This window comes from Clytia hemisphaerica, unplaced genomic scaffold (genome assembly GCF_902728285.1).
Source record: "Clytia hemisphaerica strain Z4C2 unplaced genomic scaffold, Clytia hemisphaerica genome assembly, whole genome shotgun sequence".
NCBI classification, from domain to species: domain Eukaryota; kingdom Metazoa; phylum Cnidaria; class Hydrozoa; order Leptothecata; family Clytiidae; genus Clytia; species Clytia hemisphaerica.
Genome location: NW_027104434.1, coordinates 15,080 through 27,339, shown reverse-complemented (window position 1 = coordinate 27,339; position 12,260 = coordinate 15,080). Strand labels below are relative to the sequence as shown.

General features: G+C 36.2%; 1 protein-coding gene across 1 annotated transcript; it reads left to right on the top strand.

Moving 5' to 3' along the window:
- Positions 1-337: 337 nt before the first annotated feature.
- LOC136820751 (uncharacterized) lies at positions 338-4,867 on the top strand (the record flags this gene model as incomplete). The annotated part of the gene is given in 2 exon segments (XM_067076974.1): positions 338-958; positions 1,560-4,867. Coding segments are annotated over 2 exon segments (1,641 nt in total), but the record flags the coding sequence as incomplete, so codon positions are not given.
- Between the last annotated feature and the right edge of the window lie 7,393 nt (positions 4,868-12,260).

The following is a 12,260-nucleotide window of genomic DNA, read 5'->3' as shown; positions in this document are numbered from 1 at the left end:
GTTTTGAACCCAATTTTTGACCAAACGAATAAAAGGTTTTCGAGAAATCAAAGCTTTTGTATGAGAATTTCGCGGAGGCAGTTTTTCATTTTTCTCATATTTTTTCAACATGTCTCAAATTGTAATCACTTTCTCAAGATTGCGCTGGTCTTCATGCAAGAAATTTTGAGAAAGTATTCTAGAATAGTTCAACTTTGTAATTCAAGAAGAAAATTTCAAAATGATACCGCAGTTTTTTCTCTATTGGAAGTTTAAAAAAGTGTCTGCAATTACTCGGCATCCGCCATTACCCGACTATTCCTTGAAACTAAATCTTGTTCCAATCTCTTTTTTTAAGGGACAATCTGAGTCAAACACACAATCTTCACCAGTTCTTCACGATACAAACACAAGGTCTACACCATTTCCTCCTAGCAATACAAACACAAGATTTACACCAGCTCCCCCTAGGGATACAAACACAAGATTTACAACAGATCCTCGCGATACAAACACAAGATCTACACCAGCTCCTGCTAGCAATACAAACACAAGATTTACACCAGCTCCACTAGCTTCTTCTAGCGATACAAACACAAGATTTACACCAGATCCTCGCGATACAAACACAAGGTCTACACCATTTCCTCCTAGCAATACAAACACAAGATTTACACCAGCTCCCCCTAGGGATACAAACACAAGATTTACAACAGATCCTCGCGATACAAACACAAGATCTACACCAGCTCCTGCTAGCAATACAAACACAAGATTTACACCAGATCCACTAGCTCCTTCTAGCGATACAAACACAAGATTTACACCAGATCCTCGCGATACAAACACAAGATCTACACCAGCTCCTGATAGCAATACAAACACAAGATTTACACCAGCTCCTTCTAGCGATACAAACACAAGATATACACCAGCTCCTTCTAGTGATACAAACACACTGGAATCTAATTTACAATCGGTGAGAATTTTTTTAACTTGAAAAGGAAAGCAAAATTAGGACACACCTCTGTAAGGAATTGTAAGAATATAAACTTTTATGAACATTCTAAGTAAAACATCATTTTTGACAAAGTTAAGGATGTTAGAATTTTTCAATATACAGCAAGAAGAAATTGGGACATTGACTAGTTCTGTCATTAAGGTCCGCGAAAATTAGTTCCCTTAAGGTTTGTAAAACCAAAGCTGTTCCAATATGTCTGTTTGATTAACATACTTGGCATGATCCTTAACCATTTTGAATGGCAAAATTGGAATTACTTCTGATTTCAAAAGACAAGGTTTCATCAGACCTGTTACTAGTAGGATGAGTTTGGGTGTCTGCTGTTGAAGGTTGTTTCCAATGCGAATTATTTGGAGACAGACTTTAATTCAAAAACATTTGAAGAAAAAAATCATGTAAGAAGGTACTCAATGTAACAAAATAGACCCATACCCATAAATCCACGACACAACAAGGCTTAAGACAAGCAAGATATCATTTGGATAAAGATAAGATTTACACGCTACTTTTTCAACAGTTTTGTTTTTCTAATACAACATAATTTGATTTTTTTTTTTAGATCGTCGAGGATTACCAAGATCTTGAGAAGCTCTGTGAAAATGCAAGTCCCAATGAAGTGATGGATGTTGAAGTAGGACGTGACACAATATTTGAAGATATGCTTGCGGTGTACAGGAAAAGAAACATCCTTAAGCACAAGATCCGTTTTTCGTTCAAAGATGAAGATGCTGGCGGCGACGGAGTTTGCAGAGATGCGTATAGTGGTTTTTTTGAGAAAGCCCTCTCCTCTTGGCAAGGGGCATGCTTTAAAATTCCCTCCAGCCAAATTGAGGATGAAGATTTGTTTTTGGTTGGTAAGATAATAACACACGCTTTTATCACATACAAAGTCTTCCCATTAGCATTTTCAAAAGCCACCCTGAAACACTTTCTCGGCTTCAATCCAACCAACGTTGAACTGCGCAATAGCTTCTTCTTCTTCTTGCCTGACAATGAAAGGGGTCTGTTTGAAGGCACTGCTGAATTTGACCAACAAGGTATCATTGACATTTTAAGCGAATGCTCAATCTTCAAAATGCCAACTCTTAATAATCTAATTGAGTTGACCGACAAAGCCGCCTGTGCTACACTTATTAAAAAACCAGCTTGGCAATGTCAAGCAATTGTCAGTGGCATGGGAAATTTTTGGAAACTTGTTACCCCAAAAATGATCGATTCATTGTATGATGTCTCTGTTCCCACCTCATCCAAGGTATTGAATGCTCTTGATGTGGAAGAAAAATCCGCACAAGACCAAAGAGTAACAACCATGCTTCACCGTTACTTAAGAAGTTGCAGCTCCATCCAACTAAGGAAAATACTGCGGTTCATATCGGGATCAGAGATGATATTACCGAGAACAGTTATTAAAGTTATTTTTGAAAATCAACCGCCACTGCATATAAGGCCAAGAACTCAAACTTGCTTTACCATTCTCATTCTAGCTAGACAGTACACTGACTTTTTCCATTTGAAAACAAATCTGGATTTCTATATGAACCATAACATGACCGAAGTAATGAAGGTTTTTGACAACTAAATAGACTTGAGCGTCAATATATCGAACTACCAGGTGTTTCAAAAAAAGGTGTACACGGATTGGATTGGATTGAGTTTGTGAGAAAACTAAAAATGTTATAACCCAAACTTTTCGCCATTGGAAAGAGGATAAGCTAACTTAAATTTTGAGCTATCATACTTTAAATTTACTTCGCGTACTCAAAAGTTATGAAGAAAATTCGAAAAAAATCTTCTTCGAAAAAGCGTCATTTTTGAGAAAAAAGAGGGGATCAATATTCAAGCTCATAATACATTAATAAAAGGTTTTATTTTGATATTTTTTCATAACCTTAAGATTCGATAGACATTCGAATGTTTTGATCATCAAAAGAATACAAAAGAATCATTAAAATAGAAAATAATGAAATACAGCAATCAAAATTTTAAAGTGACTGTATTTCATCACAACAAAAACACACTCTTTTCTTGTGTGAAAGAGAAAGAGAGAAAAAAATTGATTCCCTTTTTTTTCTCAAAAATGAAAAAGATCTTTTTCGAATTTTCTTCATAACCTTTGAATACGTGAAGCAAATTTACAGTATGATAGCTCAAAATTTAAGTTAGCCTATCCTCTTTCCAATGGCAAAAAGTTTGGGTTTATAGCATTTTTAGTTTTCTCATAAACTTAATCCAAACCTGTACACTTTTTTTGAAACACCCGGTATTATTGTTTTGTTTTTGTTTTATCACTGTTGCTTTGTTCATAACATGAAAGCTAGATATATTTTGTGTGTACTAGTAAAATGTTTTTCTTCTGTTATTTATCTGGACAGCTGAGACTGGCTCTGAATAGGGGGGGGCGGGGTGTTAGAGCTATTTTTTAAGCCCATTTGTCAAAAGTTACCTTTGGGTATAAAAAGACGAAAAATTCATGTAAAAACCCTGTGGCACTTTTTTCAAGGTTGCCACGGGCAGGGTGCCACCGCCAATCCGCCAGCAAAATCGAAATTTTAAACCTTTTCAAAACATGGTGAAGTGTCCCCTTATTTGAAAGGTATTTTCATGCTGATTAAGAAAATAGAAATATTTTATGGGTAAAAAACACTCTGACAAGATAATTACTAGAGAAAAACGGTAAAAAATTTTTTTGCGTTTTTAGCGAAATCCTCAAAAATTCATCAATTTTCTGGAATTACTTTTTATGACAGTATTTTTAAACATTACAACACTGATTTTCTTAATCAGAATGAAAATGCCCTTCAAATGAGGGGTCACTTCACCATATTTTGAAAAATTTTGAAATTTCGATTTTGCTGGCGGAGTGGCGGTCGAACCGTGCCTGTGACAACCTTGAAAAAAGTGCCACAGGGTCTTACATGAATATTTCTTCTTGTTATACCCAAATGCAACTTTTGATAAATGGGTTAAGAACCTATGTCATTTTTGCAAAATAACACCCCCCCCCCAGACGTAGGGGTCTGAAGCTTCTGTATTTATATTTATACTACATGAAAACATATATTTTGGAAATGTTATTTGTCTTTCGTTACTGAGATTTATCTCTGTTTTTATTGATTAAGAATTTATTTTAACAAAGACACACCTTTATTTTGAGCAGTAAAATTTTTGTCAGATTTGACTTTGAAATCAACAATGGAACAACTTGATGGCCCTTAATTTTGATTTACTTTTGCGATTACTCTCTAAGCTTTACTGATACCGTTTCTGACCATTCTATTTGGATTTTTTCTTCTGATCGCCTATTTGAAAATGCATTTTCATTTTTCACATTATATAACAGTTAAAATATTAGAAAACTGTATTTTACAGATGTTTATATTTGTTTTTGTATCCTTATCATATTTTTATTTTTTATCTTTTAACGCTATCACAAAACGAGGCTCTTTTAGCCAGCACTTGAAAAAATCTTGAAAAAGGTTTTAGCCTGAATGTTTTGAACTCAAGTTTACTCGTTTTATAAAAGAAACCGTGTACTATAAGGTTGCTACATGATCAATATTTTCTGCAAATTTTACAAATTGCAAGCCTGTTGTAACAAAAATCTATTATGTTGCAAGTCTTGTATTCTTTTCTGTAATAAAAATGTTTAATTAAGGGAATTTCAGGAAAATTCAAGGGGCTATATACTTATGCATTGGTCATATACATTTTTAAAATTGCAGAGAATATTGCTCGTAGCGATCCGCTGAACTCCATTTACCAGAAGATCTTTTTGATTTATGTTCTATTAGATTTTTAGACTAGTTTTGATTTTATTTGACATAGATGTAAATACGAAAAAAAGAAAGATTTTATGTTGTTGTTGAACCATTCTTCTCCTATGCTTCAATTGAACTTTGTTTTTTGATGACACTGAGTTCAGTGGCGTAGACTAGGAGCCATTGACAAAAACGCCATTTTGGCCAACTACAAAAACTACATTTTTTGAAAAATGAGATTTAGAAAGAAGAACCGATATAAACTAAAAGTTTACAATACCTTACATTGAAAAATATCATCCCATTCAGGGGGGGGTCTGTGTACAAAAACGGCATGTATCATGGGATGGGTGGGTATTTTCAAAAAGAAAATTAGCTATTTAGTACTTGTGTACACATTTTTTTATAAGCAACTCGATTTTTCGGGTCAGGTCAGAGTTGCTAAGGGTTTTTCGAAATCCAGGCCCAGTACGCAGTAGCTTAAAATGGTTGAAAAGCACACTTTTGCATTTTTCAACAATTTTTCAATTTTGAATGGGCAGTAGAGGCATTTTTCAAAGATTTTCAAGGCTTTTTTTCAATGTTGTGTTGTTTTGATTGCAGAGGAAAAAAGTTGCTATTTGGATTTGAGACCTCAGGGTTGCTAAGCAAGTTGCTTATTTTTTGGGCCATTTAGAGGCCTGAGCCCTTAGAACATTTTTAAAATTCGCAAATTTTTCTTTGTGGGAAGAATTAAAAAATTGATCAAAAATTTCAGGTTTTTCAGCTTAAAATCTTTATTTTAGGAGGGGGTATATTTGGCAGTTTTCTGGATATTGAACTCTAATATAGGGGGTGCTAGAGAGTTTGCTGAATAATATATTGTGTTATATAGGGGGTATCTGGTTTATTTGGGAGCTTGTTTTTTTTGTACATGGACCCCCCTGCACAGATCTGTAAAGCCCGAAGGGCTACTCTCGGGTACTTAATAGCCGTCCCCCCCCCGCTAATTAATTTTTCGAAAATTTTCCACCCAGGACATTCTTATTCCAACCCCCCCCCGCTTATTAATTTTTGGGAAAATGTTTTTGAAAGTTTCCTTTTTTGTCCTAATTCAGCTGTATTAGCCTCCTTTTCAAAAAATTTCCACCCAGGACATTTTTATTCCAACCCCCCCGCTTATTAAGTCTAGAGATTTTTTCCAACCCCCCCCCCCCCCCGGCTATTAGGTACCCGAGAGTAGATATGCAACTTTAAGCTTTCTCCATCAAAAAAAAGTGAAGCTCGAGTTTGACTTTTTAAATTTCGTAACGGGGGATAGGATCTAGCATTTTAATTTTTTTTTTTACGTATAAACAATATATTTCCCAGAGCCTCAGTTGACTGGGTCTAAAAACTAGCATTTTAATTGTTTTCGGAGCGCGAGGTCAAAAAAAGTAGGAAGGGGGCTACAATCAGTGACATAATATTTTGCACAAAAGGGGAATTTCCATTAAAATTTTAACACCACAAGTGGCTTGAAAGTGCAATATTTTAGTGTCGAAAAGTAAGTTTTAACATTAGACTTAAGACTTACGATCTTAGGATCGCAGGGTCTAAAAGCTCAAAAATGGTCTAATAGGGGTGAGAATATAGTCTTGAAATCAAGCAACTCCTCCAAAATTGAAATATTCGATGAGGTCAAAAGGAAAGCCCGTAATCAACATTCACGCCCGAACTTGTATTTTCGAAAAACGTTAAAATACCCAAATATGTCAATATATTACGGTACTGATTGTAGATATGCGACTTTTATTGAAAAGTGAAGCAAGGTTTGGAATAGACTAGAGTCTACTTCTGACTGAACTTTGCTTCCTGATGATTTTGATGGCGCTGAGCACCCTCGAAAACCAGGGTCACATAGCCCACTGATGCTATTATGCTGATGGGCGCATTGACGTGGGACATGGGAGTCTGCGTATTTTTTCTCTGTACGGTCCTCGGCTCTCTTGCGTCGTAAATACGTGGCCCCTGGGTCGAGGGTGGGCGCTGAGTCCAGTGAAATAGACTAGAGGAATTCGCCATCTTGAATTTTTTTACTTTCGTTTTCAAAAAAAAAAAAATAAAAACAACAAAACAGTTAATCTTATTCTTAAGCGCCATCAAAGTTTATAAAACTACTAGCCGTCCCGGCGTCGTCCGAGACGACTTTTCATACGATTTTAAATGCTCGCTTCGCTCGCACCTTTTCAGTGATACTTACATAGAAAGCAATGCCCTTAAACTGATAACTGATACCCTTACATTGCTTTAAAAACCACAATCAGATTTCTTTCGTACAGCATCAGGATAAAAAAGGGTCGCCTAGCCATCGTGAGTGTGACTTTGAAAGATTTTGAAAACTTTGAAAATGTTTGTCTTTATTAGTGAAATTGAAGTTTGAATTAAATTGAAGAATTTGGTGGTGTTTTTCAAAAATTTAAAATGTTTTAAAATACTCAGTTAAAAAAAGATAACTCAAAAGTTAACTGCGGAGGATTAAATTTAATCTACAAACAAAAACGCGGGTAAATAGAGATGCGAGCTGAAAATCGCTAGCGGAAAATGTTTGATGCGAGAATGGTGCAGCGTTTTTGTTTTCCGTGATTAGCATATAAAACTATAATAAAAACATGAAAATACCTCCAAAATTGGAAAAAAATTGGTTCATTGGCCATGTTTTTCTGTTTGTTTTTCTCGAAAAAGGGACTGGATCCAGTGGTGTGTATTTGCTGCGACCTCAAGCAAAGCCAAAATATCATACCTGCCAAATTCTCCCGAGCCACTTATCAGCGCCATCCAGTCTATCAAAAAGCTCTAAGTGGCCCCCGGGCTAGGTTTGGAAGGATTTCCTACCAAAGTCACGTGACTAAAATATGCAATTTCACTTTTTTGAGAGATGCGAAATAGCGGTGGCCGCCTACTTTTTTGATATCGCGCTCCGAAAACAATTAAAATGCTATATCCTATATCCACCGGCACTAAATTCAAAATGTCAAATTTTTGCTTCACTTTTTATTGCTGGAGAAAGCTTAAAGTTGCATTTCTAGCCCTTCAGGCTTTACAGATCTGTGGAAATAAGTGGCTTCGCTTTTTCTTGCCTAAGAAAGGTTAGAGATTGTTCTTTACCCCTTCGGGGCTTTGAGCTCAATGGGAGTTGCTAGTTTCGAGTTGGATTACCGGCCACCGAAAAAGAACAGACATGAAAAGTACCGCACTTACCGCTAACAATCAAAATGTTCTCCTAAAAAACATTCAAACGTAAAAATTCGGAAAATGCTGTGGTACAGCCCAATGGTTTATCATAGCCCGAAGCACTATATTTGCAGTTGCAACGTTTCTCCTCCAGCAAAGTGAAGTGAAACCCGGAGTACGAGATCAAGAAAAGGAGGCGGCAAACTTTATTTCGTATCTCTCAAACCGGTGGTATTGCATGATTCTAGTCACGTGGCTTTGGTAGATTCTAGTCACGTGGCTTTGGTAGGAAATCATGTAAAAGCCCCACCCAAGGATGACCTTCACTTTTTTGATCAATTCGAAATTGAAGTTCAGGCGAGAAAGTAGATTTTCGGCTATCTGTTAAATCTAATCGGATATTTCAATTTGGAAGGGGTTTAGAGACTTCCAGGCTATAATCTAAGCCTTATTGGACTATATTTTTGAACTTTTGGATCCTTATATCCTAAGGTCGTAAGTCTTAACTCCTTCAATACCTTGGGAAACGTAATTTTAGGTTTTTTTCAAAGTGGCGATGTGCAAACTTCAAATGCAATTTTCTCGGCATTAGTTGAATCAAAATAGGTCATGTTTGGGTTCGTTGGAACGCTCTTTCCAAGGGCTATCTTTTCAGCTTGCTACTTATTAAAATTAGACCCTCAATAAAAATTACTGGCAGCCGAAAGTATCGTTCCAAAATGAACGAAAGTCTAGCATTAAAACTCAGAGTAAAAATTCTACTCTTCTCTCCTAAGTTACAGCGCGCCCTTGCAAATCGTTTTTGGTTTTGAAACTTCGTGGGAATTTTCCCTTTTTTCATTTTCTCAAATATTATGACCTTCGATTGTGTAACTCTATATGCTATTGCTACGTATTTTGTAAGGCTAAAATGACTGTCATCTTATATCCTTTTATACAATGAGCATCACTCGCAGTATGATTAAAGCCAGTATATCTGCTCGAGTCTATCTGCTTATTCTGCAAAAACATTGCACAGCTCCATTAACCCTTTCACTCCCAGAGATTTGCACTTTTTAAAAAAAGAATTCAAAAGTTTTCGCACCGACGTCTTGCGTCAGCAAGACCTTTCATACCAACACCAATCTCAATATCTCCACCTCTCAGTTCAATCGAAATTTCACTTCTACTGTAGATCAATTTTCTTGCATAAATGAACCAAACAAATGACTGATTCTGAAAGGTATTAACCCTTAGACTCCATAGGACGCGTTTTCGCGTCCTGAAACAGCCAAAATACCAAGTCCCAAAGCTTGGGTCTCAGCTCCCTAGGACTTGATTTAAAGTATAAAATTACCATTCCAATGGCACCCAAACGAGTGTGTAAATCAAAAGCTACAAGCTTTTACGCCATTTTGAAGTTTTAAGTTTAAAAAAAAATCATTGAAATTTTTCAACTTTTTCAAAACTACTGCGCACTCAAAGGGTTAACGATAAAAAGTTTATCCGCTGAGAATGTGTTACCATATTGGCGCTCATTTTCGCGAGAAACGCCAATTGTTAATTATGACGTCATAATTGATGACGTCATCTATATAATAAAAGCCATACGTGTCTCTGAAAACTATCTCTGCAGCGTTTTGATTTTCGCTAGCAATACACTCCAATGAAGTAAAGCCGAAGGCTAGAAGTGAATCTGCGTGGTAGGATTTGAAGCAAGTTAAATCCTACCAAAGTTGCGAGACCCGCGTGGTTTTCATACAAACGCCGGATTGAAAATAGCATTTATCGCTAGATTTCGAAAAAATGACTGCTCGGAAACAATGAAATCACTAAATTCAATCCTTTATTCATTGTCTCTTGCCCGGGAAAGATTAAAGATTCACTTCTAGCCTTCCGCTTAAATTCAATGCTACACTCTTCTCTAGCCTGGATATCCAAGCTCTGAAAAAGTTCTGAAATTCAGAGAATACCTAGAAGTCTATAAACCCAGGGTCGACGAAATTTTAGCTGCGCGCAATCATTGTTGTGACGTATGCGTTTCATTCAAAATTTTGAATGCAAATCAAGTATGTGCATAGAGGTAGAAAAAAAAAGAAAAACAGGAGTTGAATTTGTCGGTAATTGGTCGTTAAAGTCTTTTGAAAAATGTATCAGAAGAAATTCTAAGCTCGCCCGATGAAATAAGACTTTTTAGTAGAACTCAAGTTTGCTCTGAACATTCTAATTATCAGTATTGAAGATTCTAGCCTTTTAACACTACGCAAATAAAATAAAACTTCGTCCACGAAACAAGTTTATGTTCCATTTCGTCATCCGTTCAATTTTGTTTTTGAAAAGATATTTTCTCAAGCCAGAAATTGAAAAGTTCTTTATAAGCAAACACGATTTCAGACTCAATTTGTAGACAAGTGTCTGAAGAATTTTGGAGGAAAGTATCAAGCAATAGAGTTCAGTGAACTTCACTTTAAAGAAAACATTGATCGAAAAACTTTATTATTTGACGAGGGATTGCCAAGTTTACAGGTCTTTTTTTTGTCCAAATAATTTCTTACACTGATGTCAGAAACAATGCATCCCGTCTCATCTAATTCCTAAAGCTTAAATGAGCCAATAAGATTTCACCAATAGATAAAGGAGCTCAATAAAAATGCACCATATATGAGATTATGAGTATGCATACATCATTACTTTTTTAATCGTAGGGCGAGCTTGGTTACAATAGCATACTTCTCCTGTTTCTTTATACCTCCATGGTATGTGTTAAGTAAGTCCGGCGAAACCTTCACACAGTTCGGGCAGACGTAATTGCAGCCGTTTTTCGTCCTTCTACTGTCTTTAAAAACTGAAATCATATACGGAGGAAGTCTTGAACAGATATAATGAACCAGTCGGTTGCAAGTGCACTGCAAACTTTCTTTCTGGTCATCGGCGCAAGCTGATGGTGTACAGAATGGATTAGGTGTGATCCTGTGACTCGTGGACGTCATTTTGGATGTTTTAATTGAGTTTGTTGTTGTATGGTGGTGGATTTTTGTAGATTTAGGAGCGACTTTTCATGATTTTTCAGAAAAATTCAGATTTTGTTGAATTTTACTGTCGCTCCGTTGAAGCGTCTGTGTTTTGTAGGAAAGTCTAGAAGAAGTCCGAAAACGGAACTTTTTTTACGGTTTTGACTATTTTACTAGGTTTTAGTAAGATCAGAGGCGATTTCAATCAAATGAATCGCAAAAATGAACCATCCTTCCAAATAAACAAAAACGGTGGATCAAAATTCAATCTTCCCCTATCGATTCATCAAAAAATCTCGTTAGGTACGGTTTATTCGTCTTTAGTACGGTTTTTTGAAAAATCATTGGTATAAGGTGAAATTCCTGCATGTTACAGCTGCGTGTCACGATGTACGTCAAATAAAAGTTCCGAAAATGGAACTTTTATTTTTGGAAATTAAAAAAGAAAGATAAAAGTTCCGTTTTCGGACCTCTTTTAGACTGTAGGAGGTAAGTTCCAAAAGGTTCCAAATTTGCCAAGAATGCCAAATTCACCACATCTTTTTTATTTGGCATTTATGTCGCTCAAATTTTGCCACATTTGCCAAATATCTGTCAATCGAATGCAAAATAATTGGCAATCAGGGCAAAATTGGCATATTTTGAGGTCAATCGAATTGGTTGATGGTCTAAATATCCCCTAGTCTGTTTAGAGACCTATACTTCCTATATTCTGTAAGAAACTTTTTCGCTAGAGGATAAGCAGAAGCCTAAGTATCTCCCGGGTACAAAAGTTAGAGAAGAACCGTTAAAAAGAAATGGCCTACGGTTTGCCAGGAAACTTGAACCGTAAAAGGGTAAAACCTCCATGAAACAATTGTTAGTGAACCCACGAAAATTAATTGCCGCTAAAATTTCAAAATTGAGCAAAGCATGAAATTATCCTGCGAAAAGCAATTTTTGTCAATTTTTCATTTCGACCGCGAAAATTTGTTCCCACAAAAATTAGTTCCAATAAGGCATGCGGAAATGAAATACATAAGGCACATTAAGTTATGTCTGCTTCATTTTGTCTTTATCAAGGGGAAACCAGTTATTGGCTTATATTCATGGATTCCCCAGAAAGTGATTTCTAAATATCTAAAGAGCCGATTCGTCCCGCTAAAAGAAGTTGGAAATTCCTTCTGGAAGAAAAAAGGAAATATTCCGATAGGGGAAGATATTCGAAATGAAATCAGGATAAAAGATCGCCTACATAGGAAGTGGATTAATTCTTCGGATGCTGACAAGGAGTTCAATAGAGCAAAATATGTTTCGGCGCGAAACCGAGTCAACAGTATA